The sequence below is a fragment of the Aulostomus chinensis genome, chromosome 14 (assembly GCF_037954235.1).
Source record: "Aulostomus chinensis isolate RoL2024-O1b breed Wild chromosome 14, RoL_Achi_v1.0, whole genome shotgun sequence".
Classification (NCBI taxonomy): Eukaryota; Metazoa; Chordata; class Actinopteri; order Syngnathiformes; family Aulostomidae; genus Aulostomus; species Aulostomus chinensis.
In genome coordinates, this window is record NC_141333.1 from 18,246,656 (window position 1) to 18,272,700 (window position 26,045).

Consider the following 26,045-nt stretch of genomic DNA (forward strand, 5'->3'; position numbering starts at 1 on the left):
AGTCCTCCATAAGTGACTCTCTCTCTCTCTCTCTCTCTCTCTCTCTCTCTCTCTCTCTCACTCACACACACACACACACACACACACACGCCCGTTGATCAAAGTAGTAACACTTTGCAGTAGGGGTACAAAAATAACAGATAAGGCTTGGTACCATAAAAAGCTTAATCAGAATTAATTGTGTATAATTAAATATCAATTCATGTTCTTCATGAATCTTGTTTTTATGTTTAATTTGTAGTAGATGATGACTGCACATATTAGTCAACTGTAAGTATGATGTCATCATAAGTGGTTCTAAGCATAAACTGACGAGCTGACAATGAGATCACTGTTGTTAATGTACCCCTCTGTCAAACTTGTATTCTTGACAGCAGACATGATGTGAATCTTGGACAAGTGGAAAATAAGAGTTTGCATTAAAACTTTTTAGCCTTTGGTTCTGAGGATAGCAACACAAACATCAGGTTAGCTGAGTGAAGCCGAGCACATGGAATAAACTTTGGTTCATAAATACACCAGAAACATAATCAGGCTGATCTTCAGCTAAGAAGTTCCATGTCAGCACACCGTGTTTTAGAGTGAAGATCAGACAACACTCTCAATTCTCCACCAGTTTCGCCAGGACTACAACGTTCAGTTCTGAACTACTTGAGAGCATCTTTACTCAACACAAACATCACATCTGCAGCTGCACAACTGGTATTGTGTTGCAAAATCAAGAGAGTTAAAACACGTCTGCATGTGCAGCAGCACGAGGCAGACGGAAGACTGTAAAGGGACAATCACAGCTGTGTTCATATCACAAACCAAAAAGAAGACATTGGTGTTGCTCTGTCATATAAATATTTTTTGCTAATCTGTACAGATATAATTTGATTGGTTACAGCGTGAAGCACATCAACTGTGAAATGGCTTTGAACCACAATCATAAATTGACTATCAAAAGCCTGTTAACATGGACTTAAGATGAGTGATCCGGATGTCAGATTGAAAAGACAGGATGAGATTTAAAAACAGGCTTGAGGTAGAAAACCAAGTCTGTTGGATCTTCGCGCTGTTGGTGTTATGCGCACACTCACACACAGACACACAGACACACACACACACACACACACAGACACTCCTTTCAATGACTGAGGTATTTTCTTATTAGGGTTGCCAACCGTCCCGTATTAGCCAGGACGCCCCGTATTTGGGATGCGCCTCTTTTGGCTCATATATGGGGCGTCCCGGCTAATACGGGACGGTTGGCAACCCTATTTCTCATTGAGGCTCGTGACTGTCTGACAGCCGATCCCACATCTTCACTAGGGTACAGAGGTGCTGCTGAGAAGACACCACGGAGACAAATGTGTTTAACAGCTCATAAACTCCAGGTTTGGTCCCTACCTCAGCCGTAAGGGTAATTGTTGGGTTGGATTGGAAGAAAAAAAAAGAAAATTCAAAGATGAAGTGAGGTGTCATACCGGATGAATATGCTATAAGTTTCCAAAATATTTAACAGAATCAGAGGAGTTTTAATTGAATACATACACACAAACAAATGAACAACGACAAACGAATGAGGAACACAATGACCCTGCCCTTTGACAGAGCTACCTGAGCAAAAATGTTCAGTAAAGTGAGGAAACAAAGACAAAACCTGTGTAATCTTCTCTAGGTATGTATCATCAGTTTTAGTATTTCCTTTTTAAATACTGGAGCAAACACAATGTTAATCTTAGAATAATAAAAATGCCTCCAATTCGAAGCCTACAGGAATAAATCACTTAATGTAAAGTCCACACGCCACCACCACTACAAAATGACCAGGAGGAGGACAGGTGGAACCTTAAAGATCACTTTTAGAACCAAGTTTAATTAGATTTACTAAATCCACGATATACTGGTCAGGAGTTGGTATAAACTTGGATGTTTTGTCATTAGAAAACCTAAGTAGACAGATTTAAGAAAGAGACGGTAGCTCTAAAAACTGTGTAGCTTCACGTGTGTAATTATGATCGTTTTAGACTGGAACTGAAACACATGAGAAGGTTTCAGACTTGATCTGTTCAATCTAGGTTTCATTTAAAATGTTTCATTTCCTTTTCTTTACAGTATTTTTATTGCACATCAAAAGGAATACATTGGTTGTCACATCAGAGTTGTTTCACTTTGTGTCTTTCACACTCATGAACACACTCCCTTTTCCCTACATGACTATTCTGCCCCCCCGCCCCCCAAAAAAGTGTTTGAAACTATGAGAAGCTGAAGACTGATCTCAGAGATGTTTCCATTTTGGACACAGAAACTTGTATGATGGTGATGACAAAGTAGTTGAAGGTCAGGTGTGTTGTACTGCAAGCTCCTGTCCAATGAAGCGGCGCAGGCGCTCCAAATATTGGCTGTACAGTTCAATGTCGTTGTGTCCCGCCCCCTCCACCCAGAGGGGCTCCACAGCTTTTGGGCAGCGCTCAAACAGAGCCAAGCCATGCGAGAAGTCGATCACCTCATCCTCTGTCCCGTGGATGATGAGCACTGGAGATGTGATTTTGGACACTTTCTCGATGCTAAAAGGCAGATACAAGAGAAACCAGTGACTGACGAGTTGATGAATGTGTCACTGTCTAAGTGAAAAAAGTTCCACTTTCTACAAGGTCTGCTACCACAGCATAAACAAGCTCTCGGACGGATTTCAGACCAGACACGGCATGTTGGTTATCTCAGAGGTTTGCGAGTAAACAACCCAATCTTCTGAATTTCCTTCTTGAACATGAAATTGTAAGGATTTGGCAGACAACAAAGAGAAAAACACCTCATATTAGGGGAAGATATCATTGCCGGGGGCCAGTTTTGGCCAGCAGGTCGCAAATCGGCGTCCAATGCTCTAAACACTATCCTTCCAGCAACACCGGTTTTGTATGAGGGCTCAGCCAATGTCACGGGAGAAAACTCCTTCAAAGTTTCTAGGCATCTCGCACATTCATCAGTTAATGGCATCATTGATGTAATCATCAACTGATAAGTGGACTTGGCTGAAATGGTAATGATGCCGCCCACTGTAGCGAGCTTTCCTTGATACATGGGTTGAGACTGATTTGCAACTTGAACTACATTGACATGATGACACACATTTGAGATGCATATGTACATGTATATACACATACTGTATATATACACATACTGTACATATATATATATATATATATATATACACACACACACACACATATATATATACATATGTATATATGTGTGTGTGTATATATATATATATACAGTATGTGTATATATACAGTATGTGTATATACACATACTGTGTATATATATATATATATATATATATATATATATATACACACACACACACATATATATACATATGTATATATGTGTGTGTGTATATATATATATATACACACACACACACATATATACATATGTATATATGTGTGTGTGTATATATATATACACATACTGTATATATACACACACATATATACATATGTATATATGTGTGTGTATATACACATACTGTATATATACACACACATATATACATATGTATATATGTGTGTGTATATACACATACTGTATATATACACACACATATATACATATGTATATATGTGTGTGTATATACACATACTGTATATATACACACATACTGTATATATACATATGTATATATGTGTGTGTATATACACATACTGTATATATACACACACATACTGTATATATATATATATACACACATATATACATATACATATGTATATATATATGTGTGTATATACACACATACTGTATATATATACACACACACATATATACATATGTATGTTAATATATATGTATACATATATACATATACACACACATAAGTAAATGGCAGTGGATTCTAAAACAAAACGTATCAAGCACCAGTTTGTCTCCCCTGGCAACCAAGCTGTGGTGTTTTTGTGTGTGTGTATAACAGCAAGCAGGCTAGTTATCAGTTACTACACCCGTGCTTCAGAAATACATTTTTACTTTACCATTTTGTGACAGTGGCTTTTGTCAAAATTCAAAATTTAAACGACACTGTTGATGTAAAGCTGTTCTCATGATAACTGGTCCAGATACTTAACCTGGCATAGCATCTTGGCTTAAAATTTCAGTTTTTGAAAAATGCTTTGCTGCATTATTTTGTCAAAAAAGGCCTTTTTGCTTCATCAGTATGTAGTTGAAATTGTTGGCAGAAACACCACACATCACAGTCTAACTGTTTTATGTTTGACTATATGCTAAATAGGACAAGCTAATTAGCCCAGCATCCAGAGACAGGCAAGACAGGTAGACAGGCAAACCAATGATCAAGTACCTCAAATACAAGATGTAGGTTTATGCAACACAAATGAAACTTGTATGCTGTCATTCTGGCCCCCTAAGTGTTGAAGTGCTACATCAACTGAACAGTGTAGTTCTCAGTAGCTGAGTAATTTCGCTACTTCTAGCCATCTTGTTATTACAGTAAGATAAATACATTGAGAGAGGAAATATGCAGTTGTAATTTTATTTTGCTGATGTGATGCTTGATATTTAACCACAGTCTGTATTTATCAATATTATATACTTTATGTTTTGATTTGGCCACATATTTTTTAATCTTGTGATAATATAGTTATTTGAATTTGACAGGAAAGAGAGATTTAGTTAGAGAAGGGGAAAAGGTAAGGGAAGTAGAATGTCAATGGAGTGGTGGAGACGAGTAGAGGTGCATAAGGAGGAGGACAAGAGTAGGAGGAAGACAGACAAGTACAGACAAAAAAGAGATTAATGGCTAAAGGAATAACAGGAGAGGCTAGAGGAGAAGCGACAAGAAAGGGTAAGAGAGGAGAATCTGCAGATGAACAGGAAAGAGTGGTTAAGACAGGTAAACACACACAGAGGATCTGACAAGAGATGAATGCCAAATGGAAATTGTGAGGAAGAAAGATGAGGGAAGACTTGTTGAAACAAAGACATTCGATATATTTCCAAAGACAAATGACAGAATGTTCTCAGACCTGCAGTCTTTTCTAAGTTCAGCTCTATTCCACAGGAACGTTATCAGAATGACAAGTATTATCAATATTACCAGCGTTATCAATTTTACAATACTTCAAGTCATTTGGAATTATTTCAATTCTACTCCATTTTACCTGTTGCTGACATATGATCATTTTAGTCGTGCTCCAATCAGTATCTTCATGATTTTAATGTGAACTATGCTACCAGCCTCACTCTGAACCGCAGTGGTCCTATGAGAACAAACACTCCAATTTACTGTTTCTTCCTAATCTGTTTCCTGACAGGTCAAATCATTTATACTCGTTCATTTCTTGTAACAATGGTCAGTAACTGTTTTGTGATGCCTGTATTTAGCAGTCTCCATCTTTTACATGGACATGGTTACACTTAATGCGCTATCTTATAGTTGGAAATGAGTCCTATATATCAAGATAAAAGGAGAACTAGAAAGCCACAAAGAGCATTAAGTGGGCTTTCACACTGCAGCCTGTTAAGGTGCACAGTGGTTTGACTTAGAAAGGTCAGGGAACCTAACAATGTTTGGATTTCACATAAAAGAGCAGAGTAATACATCCACTAGGTGGTGCAAAAGTCACTTCCTGTATCCAGCAGGTGTCGCTGGAGAACATGCACCATGAGTATATTATGTTGCTGTTCATCCTGCTAAGACAGCACAGTGCAATTCTGATGTTCATCAGATGATGCTTGTTCTGTCAGGCTTTCTTCCTCCCACAGCCCTTGACAGGATAAGAAAATGGATGGATCCTCATAGTAGCCACCCTTTGTTTTTTTTGACAGTGTTGCAAACCTTTGGCCTTCTCTCAATGACTTTCATGATGTCGTCACCTGAAATTGTTTTCACTTCCCAGGTTTGCCTTGTCAGGGTTAATTTGTGGAATTTCTTGCTTTCTTAATGGGGAAGGTTCAGTTTTGTTGTGCAGAAGTCAGGTTGGTACACAGCCGACAGCCCTATTTGACAACTGTTAGACTTCATATTGTGGCAAGAACCAATCAGCTAAGTAATGAGAAATGACAGTCCATCATTACTTGAAGAACTGAAGGTCAGTCAGTCTGGAAAATTGCAAAAACTTTGAAAGTGTCCCAAAGAGCAGAGGACCGCCCCAGGAAAGGAAGACCAAGAGTCTCCTCTGCTGCTGAGGAGAAGTTCATCCGAGTCACCAGCCTCAGAAATCACAAGTTAACAGCACCTCAGATTAGAGCCCAGATAAATGACACACACAGTTCTAGTAACTGACAAATCTCTACATCAACTGTTCAGAGGAGACTGCACAAATCAGGCCTTTATGGTCAAACAGCTGCTAAGAAACCACTGCTGAGGAAAAGCAACAAGCAGAAGAGATTCGTTTGGGCCAAGAAACACAAGGAATGGACATTAGACCAGTGGAAATCTGGGCTTTGTTTCTGATGAGTCCAAATTTGAGATCTTTGGTTCCACCCACCGTGTCTTTGTGCGACACAGAAAAGGTGAACGGATGATCTCTACATGCATGGAGGAAGAGGTGTGATGGAGTGGGGCTGCTTTGAAGGTGACACTGTTGGGGATTTAGTCAAAATTAATGGCTGAACCAGCATGGCTACCTCAGCATCCTGCAGCGACATCCCATCCCATCCCATCTGGTTTGCGTTTAGTTGGACCATCATTAATTTTTCAACAGGATAATGACCCCAAACACACCTCCAGGCTGTGTAAGGGCTAACTGACCAAGAAGCAGAGTGATGCTGCGCCAGATGACCTGGCCTCCACAGTCACCTGACCTAAACCCAATCCAGGTGGTTGGAGATGAGATGGACTGCAGGCAAAAGTGCCAACAAGTGCTCAGCATCTCTTGGGACTCCTTCATGACCGTTAAAAAACCATTTCAGGTGACGACCTCATGAAGCTCACAGAGAGAATGCCAAGAGTGTGCAATGCAGTCATCAAAGTGAAGGGTGGCTATTTTGAAGAGTCTAAAATTTAAAACATCTTTTGAGTTATTTCACACTTAACTACATAATTCCATATGTGTCCATTCATAGTTTTGATGCCTTCAGTGAGAATCTACAATGTAAATAGTCATGAAAATAAAAGAAAAACCATTAAGTGAGAAGGTGTGCTCACAGTTTTGACTGATAGTGTATATACACAATATGTATACACACACACACACACACACACACACACACACACACTATAAAATCTGTTTTTATAGACCATAAAACTTAAGCTCCCCTTCTAGATATTCATTCAGACATAAAAGTAATCTGCCTGGAATAATGATGCCTGTATATTTTTTCAGTTCAAACATTTAAATGCTAGACAAGAATTTTCCCCATGTTTCCACATCACACATGTGAGTGCTGTAAACTTGTTTCCCCCATCAGAAAACTACAATATAGAGTGTCTGAGTACTTTGAAAAGCACTACATAAGTAACCAGTATGGTTATTATAACATAAAACAGCATGAACAAAGAGATAACAGAAAAACTCTTAACATCCAACTGAAATACGACAAAGAAAAATACTTTATTAACTGCAGGGGGACCCTTTCATGCTGACTGCAACAGTGAATTCGCATCTGCTAGATTTATTTCTTTAAAAGCAACTAAATGTTTCAGTCAGCGTGTCTCAAAGCCACCTCACCAATGAGTCACTTGCTGACTAAATGTCACTGAAAAATAAATAATGAAATGCATGATTGACATTTTGATATGGCAGAGGTGAAAATCTCTGGATGGTCTGTTAAGACCAAAGCGTAACAGTCACTTGACTCGGAGCAAATTATACATCTGCTTCTTATTAGTCTCATGTTGGAGACATCACCTCTAGTCTGATTCTTTCTCAGGTGTAAGCAGTGCTCAAGTGACCGCATTGGGCTGCTTTGGTCCAATCACATTTAGCATCCTGTACACATCTGTGGGTCTCCTCACATTTATCAAGTGTTCGTGAGAGGACACAGGGCAGCCTGGACATGAATCCATCTAAAATGGCTTGTTTAAATTAGTCCTGTAATTGAAAAGTTGGCAGTAAAAAAATCGGCAAATCAAAGAGGAATGGAGTGAAGCACGCAAATATCCTCCCACACACCCAAAGAGCCAGCGACCCACTCTTCTTTTGTATGCAAACCCACGATGGAAATATAATCAGATATGTCTCGATATATTTTCAAAAGTTTTGTTTTCATAAAGGCCATCATCTTGGCCATCTACCAGCGAAAAATGGAGAGCGGTATTAAGTAATTACTTTCAGCTGTGCAAGTTGGAAATCTTCTTTTTGTAGTAGCTAGTACCCAACATGCTGTATAATGTCCACAGTCAATGAATAAGATTGTGAATACCCAGCAAGACCAAACAACCAGTCAGATGAGTGAAAAATGTTCATGGAGGTTTCATGCATTCAAGCTATCCCATCAAAAATCTTAATCTTAATAACAATGTTGTTGCATCTTGCCCTTTGTGTTATTAATTGTGGATCTTTATGTTTTAAGCTCTGGACTAGACGGACAAGAAGGGCAGAGGAGATAAAAGCTTCATGAATGATAGTTTTAATCTAAGTAGTTCAGGTCCGGCCAAAAGAACTAGTTTTGTGGCCAAGCTTTAAAAATTAAATAAAAACAGTCAAAACTTAACACAGTCGACACCCACATTACAATCACACACAAAAATGTAGCACCAGATCTTAGAGTGGGAGGCTACAACTAAGAACTTAAAGAACAAAACATTCATCTGTGTGTTATGCAATAGTACTACAGTTCAGTGACAGGAAGTCAGATATAATTGTATTTAAAAAGATCAATACTCCTGTATGCAGGTTTTATTCAGGAGAACATCACTTCATGTCCAGAGGTATAATCCACTTGTGATACATCTGGCATGTTCTATTTACTGCTTTTAAAGCTATTCTCCAAGTGCTGGAGACTCTTCAGCAGAATTAGAAACACTTTATATTATCATGTTCGTCAGAAATTGACACAAACATGAACTGCAGCTTAACACCAGATGAGAACATTCTTTGTGTAGTGACATTCCTCCAGGGAGATGAACCACATGAGGAGGGAGGGATGACTTCTTTTCAAAAACATTTGGGCTTCTCACTTCTATAAATATATAATAAAAGAATATTCACAGACTATCAGATGAATGACGTCGCTCTTTTAGTGCAGATGTTTGTCTTGGAGTAAAAACCCTTCTACGCTCCGAGTGGCAATTACATTCCCAGATCTGTAATTATGTGAAAATAACAACCAGCAGACAAATAATGTGTGTATTACTGTAATATGAATTCCTTATTTAAGGCTTTTAGAAAACAAAGAGTAGACAGTTTTTCATTCCATGCACAGAATTTCTAATTGTCAAAAATGACATTCTTAAAACCAATGATAGATTAGTGGAGTGTACTAATTACACCGTGCACCAAAACCATGTATTTTGAGTGTGAACCACAAAATTTAGGAGAACAGCTGAGGCCAGGGACCAGAGCAAAAAAAAAAAGTTTAAAACAAAAGAGACTTACTTGGGGAAAGCATCGAAGCAGTAGGTTTTCTTTGTGTCAGGAAAGGCAACTCTCATGCCAGACGTCAGAGGAGAATGAAGGACTACAGCAGCGCATTCGTAGCGTGACGCCAGGTCTACAGTAGGAACTGTACCAATGCTCTGTCCATACAGGATAATGTTCTCTGGGCTGATGCCATACCTGGTTTATACCACAGACAGAAAATCTCACAGTGCAGGAAAACCATGGTTATAGCAATGTGGAACATCTAGCTTTGGCTGCCTTCAGTTTAGAGCTACACTTGGACAACAACACAACTGCAGAACTTTTAAGTTGCAAAGGTTATGCAGTATTTTGTGTTTATTAATTTTGTTAAAGGAAACAAATATCATTTTACCACAAACTCATTTCTTTTAAGTGTTGAAGCACTTCAACAGATTTTTTTAAAACACATAATAAGCTAAGGGTACAGAAGGAAGTGTGACTGCTACACAAAACAGTAAATTCACCCCCGCTAACACTGTCTGTGAGGTCATGTCCTTTCAGGGCAACAGTTGCATTTGTACAGCTCTGCTTTCACCCAGAGCTTCTTTTACACAGCCTGTGGCAGCATTCAGCCGGCTGTCTTTGACTCAGTGTAAACAAGAAAAGCTGCATCTTCTTAACAGCAGCGATGTGACATCTCTGTGCAAAATGAGCTTTTAAAGATTCACAGCTTCCCTAAAAAATAAAAAAAAACACCCCTCCCTAGCCTTCTGTGTTTTTTTCTCTTGGTCCCAGCTCTGAGGTGTTGGAGACATTCCCTCTACAACTGTGTCCAGTTAACCACCAACTATTTTGATAATGAATTAATAGTTTATTTATTTATATTTTTTAGATAAATATATTTGATGGTTCGAGACTCTTCAATATCAGGATTAACTGTTTGTTTGTTTTTTTTGTTTGGGTTGTTCAAAGGAAAAAAAATGGAATATATGATGAGCATTTTTTAAATGTCATTTACATTTAAATATCAAATTAATCTTGAAAATCATTAATCATGAAGAAATTGTTAGTTGCAGCCCAAGATTCCACTGTCATCCTGCAACTCGATCAGAGTAAAAGACATGACCACTGACCAGAGTCTGATATGGCAGTCAGGAATTAAAATCTGTTGCACTCCCCTCTCACTTCAGCAAGCATGCCCATGTGCTTCATGTGCATACACACCTACACATCATGCATCCTCCACTATACTTCTCCAGTCCCAAGGTGCCCCCCCCCCACACACTCATTTGTGTTCTCTCACACAGGGGGGTCAACACATCCAAGGGACAGGGTGGGACATAAATGGGTTACATGACAACATACCGAGTACGAAGAGCGTGCCAGGCAGCATCTATGTCTGCATAGAGGTTCTTCTCAGAGGGTTTGCCAGTGCTAACGCCGTAGCCCGAGTAATCGTAGGAAAAGATGTTGCAGTTGATGCGTGTGCCAAGACCGATGTAGAAACTGCTCATCTGGCCCAGGTCAACGGCATTACCATGGGAAAAAAGCACTGTAAATCTGACAAAGGAGACGAGGTAAAAGATGAGCCAGCAGATAAAGAGCCACAAATTCAACATGTTATACAATAATGACATCCTAAGTAAAAATATTGTTGTCAAAATACCATGTGATACCTATAAATACTGCAATTTCACTTACAGATAAAACATAAACATACTAAAAGGAAGGATTAAATGATTTCCTCCCCTCAAAAAAATATAAGCTGCTGCACTGAACTCAACCATAAACTTACAAAAAGGTTAGTTGGTGCCAAACAGTCCTTGTCTGTCAAAATGGAAGATTTGTTTTCTGATAATGGAGCCATGTCAAATGACAAGATACAGACATTTATACAACATTACAACATAAGAAGCAGTCTATCCAGTGTAAACTCTGACTAAATAGTGCTAGTTGTGCTTTGCTGAGTAACCTGATACTGTTTCTCCCTACACATACTGGTTTGAAATCCTCCCTCAGTGGTTTTGTTTATGAACGCATATAGTCGATGACTTCGCACTTGGCGTCCTTCTCGGGCTATGGCATAACATCAAGTGAGCCATATCAAGTCTGCTTTGGATTCATTCTTGTGTAATTCAAGACACAGACTGTAACACAAGACTGTACATGTCTTTTTAATTGATTTAGTGAATTAATTAGCAGCACAGTACTAAAGGGTGAACATCAAAGGGGAAATAAAAACTTTTCTTTTTTTAACACAAATGTTGTTTGAATATGACAAATGATTCATTTGTCATATTCAAACAACATTTGACAAACACACACACACACACAGTCCTACCATTTGAAATGATAGGACTGTGTGTCATAAAACGTCCAATAAATTCAACAACACAAATCACCAGGAAAGAAAACTTAAAATATTTGCCCTTAGCCTTATTTTAAGAGTAAAATAAACCATCTGAGCAATCCATTGAACAGGCAGGAAGAGAATCTTAGTGTCAGCTGAGACAAGCTAAGAACTTAGACCTGGATGCGAGGTGACAAGATGGAAAGGCTTTGTAGAATGTGTGACACACTGCCATAAAATGAACAGAAAGGTCAGGCATGATGTGGTCTGAAAAGGTCAATAAGGCTTTCAGACAACCCACCTGGCATTAGGGACACAGCGCAGATACATGCAGCCAATTCTGTTCCCTCTGCTGGACCGAGTGAGGAAAACCTCGGTTGTGTCCAGCTCTCTCTGGGAGTATTGGAATTCTGCTCGTTCTGTCAGATGGAGCTTCCATCTTCCCTCCACAGCGCCAGCCCCTGCACTTCCAGCGACTGATGCTCCAGTCCGCATCCGCAGACTTGATGTCCCCGTTGCCCCTGGTGCATTGGGGCCTGCCTCTGGATCTGGTAGGAAAGCGTATGTAGGCTCTGGAGGCAGGAAGGCGAGCTTGGCTGCGATTCGGCTGGGACACGGCGGACAGCAGAAGAGGCAGCAGAGCTCACCAAGAGAGAAGCCATTCATCCTTCACTGTGCAGCAGAAGGACAAGAGGATCACTGTACTAATGAATCCACATTATCTCAGTGTTGAGACAATGAGATACTTATGACAATGTAAAGCACAAGCCACTCAGTCTGAGAGCAGCACCCACAATAGTGAAGATGGTCCCGCTTGAGCAGGGATTATGATCCATTCTGATAATGTATTAATCAGCAGAAAATTAACAATATTTGAAGGTTAAGAGAGATTAAATGATAAATATCTTATCATTTTCAGATGAAAACACAAGATAAGCCTCTTATATGAGAGATTTAATTACACTCAACTATAGTCTATGGAACACTGTTGGGCACTTTCCGATATCATACCAAATCATTATTAAGTCAAGACAAAATCATGCACTATTGGAGTAATCTATAAAGAAAATACTTGTTGCCTGTCGTGGTAATTACTCTATCAATTTAGTGACAATAGACATGAAATTTGGTGACCTCAATCTATCGCCAATTGCTTTTCAAATGTGTTTGTTTACATAGGAACACTAGCAACATTCCTTATAGTTACTTTATTTATGATATTTTAAACATTTATTTCAAACTCTATACTTCAAATGTCTCCAAATGAATGAAAAGTCAACCACTCTATGAAAGAATGTAATAACATGATTACAACATTATTATTATAACATTACATTATATCAAAGCCATAAATGACAATAACATCATTTATTGCAAAAATTTCTGGGAAAATGTTCTATCAGGCCAACCTGTTGGTTAGGGCCACACTAGTTGCAATATGACAAGAGTTGTATTCTTCTATCAACTGATAACTTTATCATTGTTGGTAAAACCTAGGAAAAATCAAATCAATTAGTAAATCATGGAGGGACGATTGATACAATTAAGAGGCACTTAACACACTCTTTGGCTGTAAGCTATACAGTAAACACACACATATATACATACACACACACACACACACACATACATATATATATATATATATATATATATATATATATATATATATATATATATACACACACATATATATATATATATACACATATACATATATACACATATATATACATTATATATATATACACATATACATATATACACATATATATACATTATATATATGTGTGTGTGTGTATATATACACACACACGTATATATATATATATACATATATATACATATATACACATATATACACATTATATATATGTGTGTGTGTGTGTGTGTGTGTGTATATACACATACACACACACACACACACAAACATAAACATATATGCACACACACTGATCTATATCTTGATATTTGCTACGGTATGGAAAATAATCATCCAATCGATGTTTTCGTATAATTTGTCCTCAGATTGACGTTGATGAAATCATTTGGCCCTTTGATTTCCCGACATTTCAGAAATCATTCTGATATATTTGAGTTAGTACTTACTTCCCTGCATGGGTTGAGACCGCACAATTGTTTATTCGGATACTCATTAAATCCTTCAGTAAACATTCAATTTTTGTGTTGTGTAGCTCTATAATCAAAATATACCGTTCAAACATTTGAATAATAGGTGACTTACCTGTTGAGCTGAAGCCTCAGTCTAAGCAAAAATATGTGCCGAAAGATATACTAAACAAGGAAGTATTCTTCCAAAACATTCAATCCAATCCGATCCTGCTGGTGAAGTGCGCTGTCAGCAGGAGGAGGAAGGGTCGTGGACTAACTGGAAAGTCTTATTTGCCCACCAAAGGCTTGATAATTAGTGAGGGGACTGAAGTCCGGATCACATCCATTTTGTCCACTTGCTGACAGCTCAACGAACGATTTTAAAAGAAACCAAAACACTCAAAAAAATGATTATATTCCTGTTCTTGTCAGTCCCATTGACAGGGAGGAAGAAGCGGTTATAAAACAAACAAACAAACAAAAAAAAACACTGACTAACGATATACTGTGTCCTTCTGTGAGATTGAGTGATATTAAAAGAGTAATGCGCGCACCAGCTAACGCTACACCAGCTTAAGCTAGCTAGAAGACATAAACAGGTCTACTGTGTAAAAACAAAGATAATTCAAGGTTATACGACACAAAACTTCGTTTAAACACTGTTGCTCACTTGTCTTGGTCTCATTTATGCCAAAAGACGACCCTGGCACTGTTTCTGTAAGCAACAGCGAATTGTCATTTAAATTAATCCATGTTCGTGTGGTGTTTCCCTACTTCTCTGCTATTTCACCGCATCCGGAAGCGACAACTGACAGGATGTGACGTAAAGAGTTTCCATTGGACAATTAAGGGAAACTTCTTATCAGCTTCGGTGACGACCTGAAAGAAAAGACGTACAATGTGACATTTCTGAACTTAATTGTTCATTTACAGTTACGAGATAAATCGTCAACTTTTGAAGACAAGGGTCAACAACACACACACACACACACACACACACACACACACACACACACACCAGGATGTATGTCATGAACCATTGGATTTTCGGTTACAGGAAAAAGATGAACAAAGGCTCTTGATTGAAAACTGTATTCACATTGACAGACTGTCAGAAGCTAAATCTGTGAGAGTGACAAACCTCATGAAAAACTGAAAAGTGCTTAGATGCATTTTTATGTTTTTTTATATATATATATATATATATATATATACAAATAACATGCAAAGGATAGTCTCATACTTCCTTGACATATTTTGTCCTGTTCACTTGTTCTTCCATTTGGGGCAGCACATACATGACCAATACTCAACCTTTGTTTGTGTTACAGAAAATATCAATAAAATTAAAAAACCAGGTGGTAGCAAGAGAACAAACCAATACAATCAATCAAATCACAAGTTGAAATTTGAAGATGTAATTGATCTGAAAACATTAATAGATAAAAACGGAGATGGATTTTAAACAGTAAATCTATGAAGGTGGTTAATATCAAGCTCAAATTGATGAGGATCATGGATGGAAATTTGATTTCAAAAGTATGTATGTGTGTACAACACTGAAGCATTTCAATAGATTGAGTACAACTATGGAATTCTCTTAGTGATTCCAAATTCTTCTGAAATATCATTCAATTCAAAAGAATGCATACTGAAGAATTATTTTGGACATTTTGAAGAAACTGCCATATTAATGGTGAGGTAACAGCACTTGTTTCAGTATGCACAACCATCCTTAATATTAACTGTGAAACGTAAGAGTAAACATAGGAACGTTGGTCATCTATGTCTATGTTATTGATAAGAAAGTGGCAGATATTGCAAGGTTTTCTTATTTTCCTGTTTGTTCATGGATTTTGTAGAAGTATTGTGAGAAAAAAGTGTATAATTTGTCATTATATTTTATTATCTGTCAGTGCCTGTCATGGTGGTAATCCCAGAACCAGTTGGTGGACACCGGTGGTGAGGGATGCTGTTAAGCAGATGATGGATTCCTTTCAGCCCCTTTTGGCCCATGAGATTCCATGGACAGCAGACAGGTGCTGGTAGGCCAAGTGGTGCGCAACTTTGGCGATTGCAGAGGACATGGGTGGAGTTCATGGGGTGGAATAATTTGAAGACCTCCTCAATCCCACCAATATGTCTTCCAATGAGGAAGCAGTGCCTGGGGACCCTATGGTGGGCTCTCCTATCTCTGGGGTGAGGTTGCTGAGGTGGTCAAAAATCTTCTTGGATGCAGGGCCCCGGAGGTGGATGAGATCTGCTCAGAGTTCTTCAAGGCACTGGATGCTGCAGGGCTGTCTTGGTTAACACAAGCCTGCAGCATTGTGTGGACATCAGGGGCGGTGCCTCTGGAATGGCAGACCGGGGTAATGGTTCCCCTATTTAAGAAGGAGGGCCAGAGGGTGTGTTCCAACTGTCTTGGGATCACACTCCTCAGCGTCCCCGGTTCCAGGAGGAGCAGTGTGGTTTTCCTCCTGGTTTTAGATCTTTAGACCAGCTCTATACTCTAAGCAGGGTCCTTGAGGGTGCATGGGAGTTTGCTCAACCCATCTACATGTGTTTTGTGGACTTGGAGAAGGCGTTCGACTGTGTCCCTCAGGGAATCCTGTGGAGGGTGCTCCGGGAATATGGAGTATCAGACCACCTGATATAGGTGGTTTTACTCCCTGTATGACCAGTGCCAGAGCTTGGTCCGCATTGCCAGCAGCAAGTTGGACTCATTTCCAGTGAGGATTGGACTCAGCCAGGGCTGCCCTTTGTCGCCAGTTCTGTTCATAACCTTTGTGGGCAGAATCTCTAGGTGCAGCCAGGGTGTTGTGGGGCTCCGGTTTGGTGTCTGCAGGATTGGGTCTGTGCTTTCTGCGGATGATGTGAACCCGCTGGCTTCATCGGGCTGTGACTTGCAGCTCTCACTGGATTGGTTCGTGGCCAGGATGAGAATCAGCACCTCCAAGTCCAAGTCCATTGTCCTTGCCTGTAAAAGGGTGGAGTGCCATCTCCAGGTCGGGGTTGAGACCTTGTCCCAAGTGAAGTAGTTGAAGTACCAGCACAAAACAGAGATGTGGTCCTGCTGGCTTCATCAGGCCATGACTTCAACTCTCTCTGGATCGGTTTGCAGCCAAGGGGTAAGTGTCCAGGTTGAGAATCAGCAACCTCAACCTGTAAAAAGGTGGAGTGCCATCTCCAGGTCGGGGTTGAGATCCTACCCCAAGTGGAAGAGTTCAAGTACCTTGGGATCTTGTTCACAAGTGAGGGAAAGATGAATCGTGAGGTTGACTGGCGGATTGGTGCAGCGTCTCCAGTGATGTGGACTCTGCATCGGTCCGTCGTGGTGAAGTGGAAGCTGAACTGAAAGGCAAAGCTCTCAATTCCTAACCTCGCCTGTGATCATGAGCTTTGGGTAATGACCCAAAGGACAAGACTGTGGGTAAAAGCAGCCAAAATGAGTTTCCTCCAGAGGGTGGCTGGGCTCTCCCTTAGAGACAGGGTGAGAAGCTCCGCCATCCGGGAGGAGCCCGGAGTAGAGCTGCTGCTCCTTCACATCAAGAGGAGTCAGATGAGATGGCCTCCCTGGGGGGTTGTCTGGGAGACATCTGGGATGCCCAAACGGTATGAGGCCTCAGGGAAGACCCAGGACATGTTGGAGAAACTATGGCTCTCAGCTGGCCTTGGAATGCCTTGGGGTCCCCCATGAAGAGCTGGACAAAGTAGCCGGGGAAAGGGAATTCTGGGTATTTCTGCTTATGCTGCTGCCCATGTAACCTGACCCTGGATAAGCAGAAGGAAATAGATGGATTGATGGATGGATGAAATTAAATGAAATTTGATATATACATAAGTAGTACTACTACAACTTTCTTCTACTTGATGGAATGAGTAACTCTAGTTCTAACTACATTTATAGAGGAAGAGGTACATTCATAGATATCTCCTAAATTCTGATAGGTATTTCCGACCTGACACAATGAGCTTCTGTGCTTATATCTACGGTTATAGAGGTAGCAGTACTTTGTGACAGACATCTAGAATGAGGTACTCATAACTACATTCATAGAAGTAGAAGTACATTGTAATATTTGTTTCCTACCTGAGAGAATGTGGTACTTAAAACTGCATTCATAAAGGTAGTAATACATTTTGATAGATATATTCTTGACAGAATGAGGTACTCATAACTATTTTTAGAAGAGGTAGTAGTACATTGTGATAGACGTTTCCTACCTGAGGGAGTGAGGTACTCGTAACTAAATTTATAGAGGAAGAAGTACATTCTGTTAAGATATCTCATACCTGACTGAATGAGGTAGAATAATAGAATAGAATAAGCTTTTATTGTCATTGCAGAATACAAGTACTGTACAACAATGCCATACAGAAAACAGTATGAAATAGATACAGTGCAATAAAATGCAACAATAGATACAACAATGCAACATAAAAAATAGCAGGAAATAAATGGATAAAAATATAAGTAGATATAAATGTAATTTCACGCATTGTGCGGCCCTGGGGAAGAAACTTTTGTACAGTCTGCTTGTGTGGCTGCAGAGGGCTCTGTAACGTTTGCTTGATGGCAACAGTTCAGACACGTAATGACACAGATGCGTGGGGTTTTGCAGTTTTTTGAGGCACCTGGTGGTGTAGATCTCATCCAGAGCAGGGAGTCAAGTTCCAATTATTATTTTGTGCACTCGATACCGTGCACTGAAGTGCGTTCCTGTCCCCTGCCAAGCAGCTGGAGTACCACGTTGAGATGCAGTCCATGAAGATGCTCTCAATGGAGTAGCGGTAGAAGATTACCTGCATCTCTTGTGGAAGGAAGGGCTGCTGTGCCCTTTAAACTTGTGTGGTGGTATGAGTAGTCCATGTAGGGTCCTGAGATATGTAAGCGCCCAGAAACCAGACGCTGTCCACTCTTTCACCCCCAATGAAGATCGGAGTAAAGTCAGCAGCCTTGGGTTTCCTGAAGTTGATGAGCTCCTTGGTCTTTCTGGCATTTACAGAGAGGTTGTTTTCTGAGCATCAGCGCACAAGCTTGTGCATCTCTGCTCTGTAGGGTGTTTCATTGTCATCGGTGATCAGCCCCACCACAGGCGGGTCGTCTGCAAATTTCACTATTGGGTTGTTGTGAAATTCAAGGACACAGTTGTGGGTGAACAGGGAGTACAGGATGGGACTAAGCACATGCCTCTGTGGTGTCGCTGTGCTCTGGGTGATGTTGGAGGATGTGTGGGGGCCCAGTCTCACAGCCTGCAGGTGCTCTGTGAGGAAGTCCTGGATCCAGTTGCAAAGTTGGGAGATGTGGCCAAGCAAGTGGAGTTTTATGGGAAGTTTGCCATGAATAACTGTGTTAAAAGCAGAACAATAGACCACAAATAACATCCTCAAGTATCCAGGTGTGTCAGAGTAGTGTGAAGAATGAGGGAGGTGGAGTCTTCTGTGGATCTATTTGCTCTGTAGGCAAACTGGTGTGGGTCTAATGTGGTTGGGATGGAGTTCTTGATGTGAGGGAGGACCAGCCTCTCAAAACACTTCATCAGCATCAAAGTGAGGGCCACTGGCCCATAGTCCTTCAGAGAGGAGATGTTGCACTTCTTAGGTACCAGCACGAGTACTCATACGTAACTACATTCTTAGAGATAGTGGTACATTGAGGTTTCCTAACTTACAGAATGACATCCTGCGTTGGCTTACAGTCTGATTTCCCTTCTGACAGAGGGAGCTATATCAGAAGTTCTGTTTGGAACATAATGTTGAAAGTTTAAAATAAATCCTAACAAGTTATGAAATAAAAAACAAAGATGTGTCCAGCATGTTGTTAATAATGTAGTGTTAATAATAATAGTAATAATACAGAGTACTCGTGGGTCTGAACGTAAAAATGTTGGCCAGCTTGAGCTCAGCATTGATAGGCAAATGAGAAACATAAGAATGTTACCTCGGCACCCTGAGCCTGAAATGTATATGTTTACCTTCACATGAGCGCTTGGCCGGACCAGCTATCAAAACAAAGGACAGGGAAGCTCAAATTACCGCACACATAGTAGGAGCGTGACTTAATTCCCTTCACATGTTGACAATCTATCTTTAGAGGGAAAATGTGTGTTGTGTCAATGTCTTTTAAGGAGAGGGAAAAAAACTTTGAAAACTGATTTGGAACACAAATGTGTTTAGACAAATATTCTGAGATTCAGGACTTTGATTTTGCAAGGTTGAGTCTAATTATCTAGATTGTGGCATGTTTTTCTAAATTTCACGATCAATACAACTTCTCTACCGCAGATATCAATGATTATTTTAGGATGGAAACAACAAAGTGTGATGTCTGTCTGCATTATTGCATGAAGTTTTTCAAAGATTGGGTACCCTGCTATCCTGCAACCTTCTCATTATCACAGGACTATGAGCAGCATCTGCTTCTTACTTTCAGTTGTTGCCACACTTGGAACAAAGACCTTGCATCATGAAATTCAAGAGTTAAATATACCATTAGATTAAATTTGTTTGTCAACTGATGACTCATCTTATTATGATGAATGAGGACCATTAATCAATACAGAGAATTAATTAATTAAATATTTTAAATTATTTTGATCATTCTCTGAAACATCTGTTTCACATTAAAGTGAACATTTTTTTATTTAAATTTATCTTATCCTTGTTCATCAGTGTTGATAAATGGATATTACAGTAAATCATTAATAAACCAAAAGATTTTTTCTCACAGCCACATGTAATTTCATATCGTAGGTTTGGGTGTGAGATTGTTATTTTATATTTTCTTAATGATCTTTCCTCAACTGGAAAGTTGAGAATGAGAATCTCCAGTCCTGGAAAAGTTTAGGAAACATCCTTCCCAATAATCTGCATAAAAAGTATAAAATTTAACTATAATTTTATGTTCACTAATAAGTTATTCTTATGTGTAAACAAATGTTTCAAAGAATGAACCGTTAGTCACTAACAGAGGTATGAAAAGGATTTTGAAATACATGTCCTAGTGTATAGATTTTTTTAAATTAATTCAAAATATTTAATCTATTAATTCTACACTCTTTGCTTCTGCAATGGTTCTCATTCTTCATTGGCAAAGGTATAAAAAAGACTTAATAATAGATCATTTTCTGTTCTCTAGATTTTGAAAATAATTTTCAATGTATTCATTCTATTAATTAATCGTCCTCATTCAGTGCTTTATTTACTAAGTTATTCTATTAAACGCAGTGACATAAGGAATAAAAAATGTAATAATTAACACAAAATCAAGACAAAATAGAGTAAGTAATTGACCTACAAAACAGCATAAATTTTAACTTTTGATTTAATGTTTACTTCTAAGTTATTCTATGTATAAACAGATGTTTTGAAGAATGAACCCTTAGTCACTGAAAAAGGTATTCAAAGGATTTTGAAATACATGTCCTAGTGTATAGATTTTAAAATCAATTGAAAAATGTAATTTATTAATTCTATACTCTTTGCTTCTGCAGTGGTTCTCATTCATTTACAGTGCTTGGTTATTCTATAAAAAGCAGTGCAATGAGGAATAAATGATAAATAATATCTAATAATTAACTCAAAAGTGCTCAAATAAACTCTCTTTACATAAAAATATTTATTTATAAATTTTTTGTTTGTGTAAACTTCTGACTTGGGGAAAAACAGAATTTTCATTACAGTTAATTTCCAGATTCATATTTGTTTAAATGTAAACTTCCTGCCATGTTTCTGGCCCCGCCCCCTGAAGGTAAGCCCCGCCCAATCCACCGGATGCTGCCGGGAATTCTTGACACTGATTGGCTACTACACTAGTGTTTGTTTATGAACTCAGCTGCTATATATAAGCCCTGGAAGTGTTCTACTTCTTTGCTTCAACCTTGGTTGAACACTATTGAGAGAGACAAAGACATTCATTGCTATTTCTTCCTCTCTTCCCCACCAAACGCTTTCTGAACAAGGTAAGTGGCTAACAAATTGACAAGCTTGTGCAAATCTTGTATCTCATCCATTGGTAAAGATTCCTAAATGTTTGTGTTAAGAGTTCTTTACATAATGAAGCCATTAGAAGTATTTTTTGGAGAGAAATATATATTAATTTGTTATCCTACCAGCAAACAAGGAGACATACCCAGAGACACCTGCTAAAGTCTATTAGCTGTCGGTTAGCTTAGCACTGTGAATGGCAGTAGTGAATGTTATGGCGCCCTCAACAACAGTCGAAAAATAGCTTCTTCTTTAACGATTTTTTCTTGCATTTATTAGGATTCAACTTTAGCGTAGTGTTCATGCAATTTTATAATCAGACACAATGAGAGCTATTTTACTGAGTGAGTGACCGAGCACCTTCAAACTAAAAAGCGCCAAGTAAAGCCAAACTTTTAACCATTTCAAGAGCTTGTAAAGATTTATGAAATGCATATATTGGAACTCTTATACAACAACAGAGGCACCTATTGGTTTTAGAACAACTTTACATTAACTATTGTGCTAACTCCAGTGCTACGCTAACTTGCGCTAAGCTAACTAGCTAGTCTCTGCGGGTTCCAGCTCCCCAAAGCTCACACAGAGTGGGAGAAGTGCTTCTCTCTCGTTGGCTGGTAGAGGGAAGACAGATGTTAACAACTGTAGAGTTAAAAAATGGACAACACTGCTTGACTTCCTCCATCACTGGAGTCAGTAACAGAGAAGAATGTATCTGTAACGCAAATATTAATACAAGTTAATGCTGGTTGGGGTTTGTTCTTAGATGTACCCCAGTGTTTGAAGTTGTTAATATTATTATTTAATGAAAACAAGCATGTTGTGCCAGCAGGATGTTGTTTTTAAAGCCTTCTAAATGCCATAAAATCCAACTCGATCTCAGTAGATTACCAGGCCGGCATTGTGTTGCCTTTTCGATGATCGTACCTCTTTTTTTGCCACTGATTTGCTGGCGTGTGGCTCCTGGTGAAACTCTGCAAATTTCTTTAAAAAAAAACCCATCTGGAATAACTACGGATATTTTTGAACAGACATGCAGGAGTGTGACTTGTTGATAGCATCTAGTAATTTGTGAATTAAGCAGCACTACAAGCGTGATCATGAAGCCTTTCAGAAGGAATGATATTAAAATGCAGGTTAATGAATATTGATTTGATTGAGGTGATGGTAGCGTAGCTTCTTGTAGCTACTTGGTTTGGACCAAGTATGCAAATGCATCAACAAGGTTTTGTGATTGCTTGAGTTATTTATATGTCTGGGCTTCTCCTTCTAGATGCCTCGTGGCCGTGGCCATCGCTCTCGGGCTACAACCTGGTCAACTGTGACCTGGGAGCCACAGGAGCCCCGCTTCCACCATGATGCACGTATGTACCAGCGACTCTGTGTAACATTGCTTTTATTTAAGGTGCCTGTTATACTCCCTGTTTGTAGAAGCCCTGGTTTACTAAGAATGTCTACGAGTTAAGTTTTTGTGTTTCCATTTGTTCATGATAGGCTACGGTACTGGCTACCGGCACGCTGTCCAGAAATGGCCAGTTTCAGAGCTGACTGGAAAAAGCCACAAGCTGATGCTTCCAGTGGAGTCTCCACATCAGAAGGTAGAAATGATGTGGAATTGAAATGAAATCAGTCCAAGTCAACATGATTTTGTATTTATTTTTCCAAGCAACTGGTTGTTTTGTTTCAGTTTGGACTGATCGTTGGAGACTCCCACCTGCGAGGAGTCGTGGATGGTTTCGTTAGGATGCCTGAGGGAAGACTGGCCTTCGGTGTGATGTCAACACCAGGGGCCAGCGCGGCTGAGCTGAGGACTGAGGTCCTCCACGCTGTGGTGCCCCGTTCACCCGAGGTCGTCTGCCTCCTGGCTCCTAGCAACAACTTGACGAGGAGCAGGACCATCAGCCAGGCAGGAGCAGACTTCGGCTTGCTCCTGACCACCGTCTGCAGGCGCTGGAGGAATGTAAGTAGATGGTTTTAATGTTTGTTCATTTTAGTAATTTATGATAGAGTTAAATGTGATTGGTTGGTTGTACACACTTTTAGACATACAAATATAATATTTAAATGTGTACGATGAGCAGTTTGATTTCATCTGTTGTTTTTTTAGGTCTTTGTTCTTGACTTCCCTCCACGTCTCAACATTGACGTGGCTCACCAGGAAGCTCTGCGCCGGGAGTTTCAGCACGTGGCTGCACGCATGGGTGAGTACGTTTGTAAATTGTGCTACTTTTTTATTTGTGATTTTTCCTGGTTGAGGGATTTGAGTTTTGTGTCTGATTAGTGGAACTGAATCATGTGTTTCTGTTCTGTGACTTTTCTGTATCAATAGGAAGTCTTTAATAGTTGCATGTGACAGTTGACGTGTTTATCCAAAAATACCTGCATGTATCTAGAAAGTCGAATTTACTGGTAGTTGGTAATTTATTGCCTTTTTCTGGTTAGTTTGTGAGTTACATTTACAGTTACATTGTATTTTGAGCCATCTTTAAAAAACACATCAGCTTTTGCAGAACCAAAAGTGTCCCTATGATCTGTGTTGGCATTTTAATAATTAGTGATTGTGATGGTTATTGAAGGTGTGAAGTACGTGCCTGTTGCTGAGCACTTCCCCCTGCAACGCCGTGAGCTGTGGTGCAGAGATGGCGTAAGTAAACCCCATGTTGTGAAGGAAATATGTGACATGCATCTCTTTGCAGTTGACAGTAAAAGTTCATGGATTCAAAGTCCAGTGTTGATTTTGTCCATTAACGGTGAATGTGTTGTTTGTGAAGGTTCACCTGAGTGACAGCGATGGGATGAAGATCCTGATGAGGCTGCTGGTCTCAGCTGCTCACCGGCAGCTGTAGACATCAAGCCAGCAGGATCCCTCACAGACCCAGAGGTGACGGGTACAGCCCACCTCTGGGTGGAGAGAGGAGCACAGGTGGAGGCAGACTGGGACGGGACAGAGTCCACGACCTCAGAGACCCAGAGGTCACTGGTGTTGGTGTGACTGATGACGGGGACAGAGGAAGTCGGGACGGAGGACCTCCAGGTAGGAACTCCAGACTAAAGTGTGGATTTGATAGATGGACGCAGTGTTGGTGGTTTAGAATGATTATTTTAATGAGGATGCTGGATGATGAGAGAATGAACTCAACCCTGTATTGTCTTTCTCCTCCCTAGTCAAGCGTGAGAGCCCCCCCACCTCCTCATCCCTCTCTTCTCCTCGGGTGGCAGCAAGATCTTGCGCGGGGGTGTGGTCAGGCAACGTCAGGGTCATGGTGCCCCTCCTTGACCCTGTTGACTTGAGACCGATGCAAAGAGACCAAGGTAGACCAGCCTTTATATCTGGGCGTAGCCTTGGTGGAGCAGGTCTCTTCAGGTAAGTAATGTTTAGCATGTTACTATGGCAACAAGCTAAATACACACATACATATAACATGGCCACATTTTAGAAACTACACGATAGTCCTTCATCAAAAGAGCAGGACAAGAAGACAGACACATTTGTGTCTTGCATTAGAGACCAGCTCACTGCTAGTTAGCTTAGCACAATCAATAGATGGTGATAAATAGAACTTTTGACTTTTATTTCATCTTTTTATATTAAACCAGCAATGTTTTAAACAGATTAAACCTACAAAAACTTAGTCCTCTAAAATCTTCTCCTTTAGTACTCCAGGGGTTCTTTTTTCCTTCATTGCAACAGCATTTTAACATCCATTTGAATGACATTCAACAACAAAACACACACCGTTCTATGTAGCTTTAACACACTTGTGAGTTCCTCCTACACCATAAGACATTTGCATATTAACATCAAATGCTGTTGCTAATGAAGGTTTTCTTTCCCCAAATGTCATAAAAAAAGCAAAAGACACTGGTAGAGGTACTTCCATACAACTGGAATGGGGTTCAACTCCCTGCGGTGTCCATGCTTCCAAATATGACATTTACTCCATGCAGTAGTACGATTTTTAATACGCATTCATGTATTTTTTATGGGTTATTTTTGAAATAAGCTGCTTTTGTCCTGCAGGAGGTCAGTCACCCAACAGTTAAAGAAAGTGAAAAATATTGACTTGTTCGTTACGTGAAAGAAACAAAGC

General features: G+C 39.6%; 2 protein-coding genes across 2 annotated transcripts; one reads left to right on the top strand and one right to left on the bottom strand.

Annotated features, from left to right (window-relative positions):
- On the bottom strand, positions 1-14,775 carry abhd17ab (abhydrolase domain containing 17A, depalmitoylase b). Its single transcript, XM_086224716.1, has 5 exons — positions 14,105-14,775; positions 12,161-12,531; positions 10,875-11,069; positions 9,546-9,725; positions 1-2,552 (listed from the first exon to the last, which is right to left on the bottom strand). Exons 2-5 carry the CDS (start codon positions 12,523-12,525, stop codon positions 2,327-2,329), a joined length of 966 nt encoding a protein of 321 aa, XP_086080842.1. The 5' UTR covers positions 12,526-12,531; positions 14,105-14,775; the 3' UTR covers positions 1-2,326.
- An 8,666-nt stretch (positions 14,776-23,441) lies between these two features.
- On the top strand, positions 23,442-25,680 carry LOC147250019 (uncharacterized). Its single transcript, XM_086225158.1, has 6 exons — positions 23,442-23,552; positions 23,642-23,914; positions 24,062-24,155; positions 24,531-24,598; positions 24,726-24,988; positions 25,120-25,680. The coding sequence occupies exons 1-5, from the start codon at positions 23,442-23,444 to the stop codon at positions 24,798-24,800; spliced, it is 621 nt and encodes a 206-aa protein (XP_086081284.1). The 3' UTR covers positions 24,801-24,988; positions 25,120-25,680.
- Positions 25,681-26,045: the final 365 nt, after the last annotated feature.

Coding starts and splice junctions, on each gene's coding strand:
- abhd17ab (XM_086224716.1), bottom strand. CDS start 12,525: ATGAATGGCTTCTCTCTTGGTGAGCTCTGCTGCCTCTTCTGCTGTCCG. Junction 11,070..12,160: donor CGCTGTGTCCCTAATGCCAG/GTGGGTTGTCTG, acceptor CTCCTTTGTCAG/ATTTACAGTGCTTTTTTCCC. Junction 2,553..9,545: donor TGCTTCGATGCTTTCCCCAA/GTAAGTCTCTTT, acceptor TCTGCCTTTTAG/CATCGAGAAAGTGTCCAAAA.
- LOC147250019 (XM_086225158.1), top strand. CDS start 23,442: ATGATAGGCTACGGTACTGGCTACCGGCACGCTGTCCAGAAATGGCCA. Junction 23,915..24,061: donor TCTGCAGGCGCTGGAGGAAT/GTAAGTAGATGG, acceptor TTGTTTTTTTAG/GTCTTTGTTCTTGACTTCCC. Junction 24,599..24,725: donor AGCTGTGGTGCAGAGATGGC/GTAAGTAAACCC, acceptor TTGTTTGTGAAG/GTTCACCTGAGTGACAGCGA.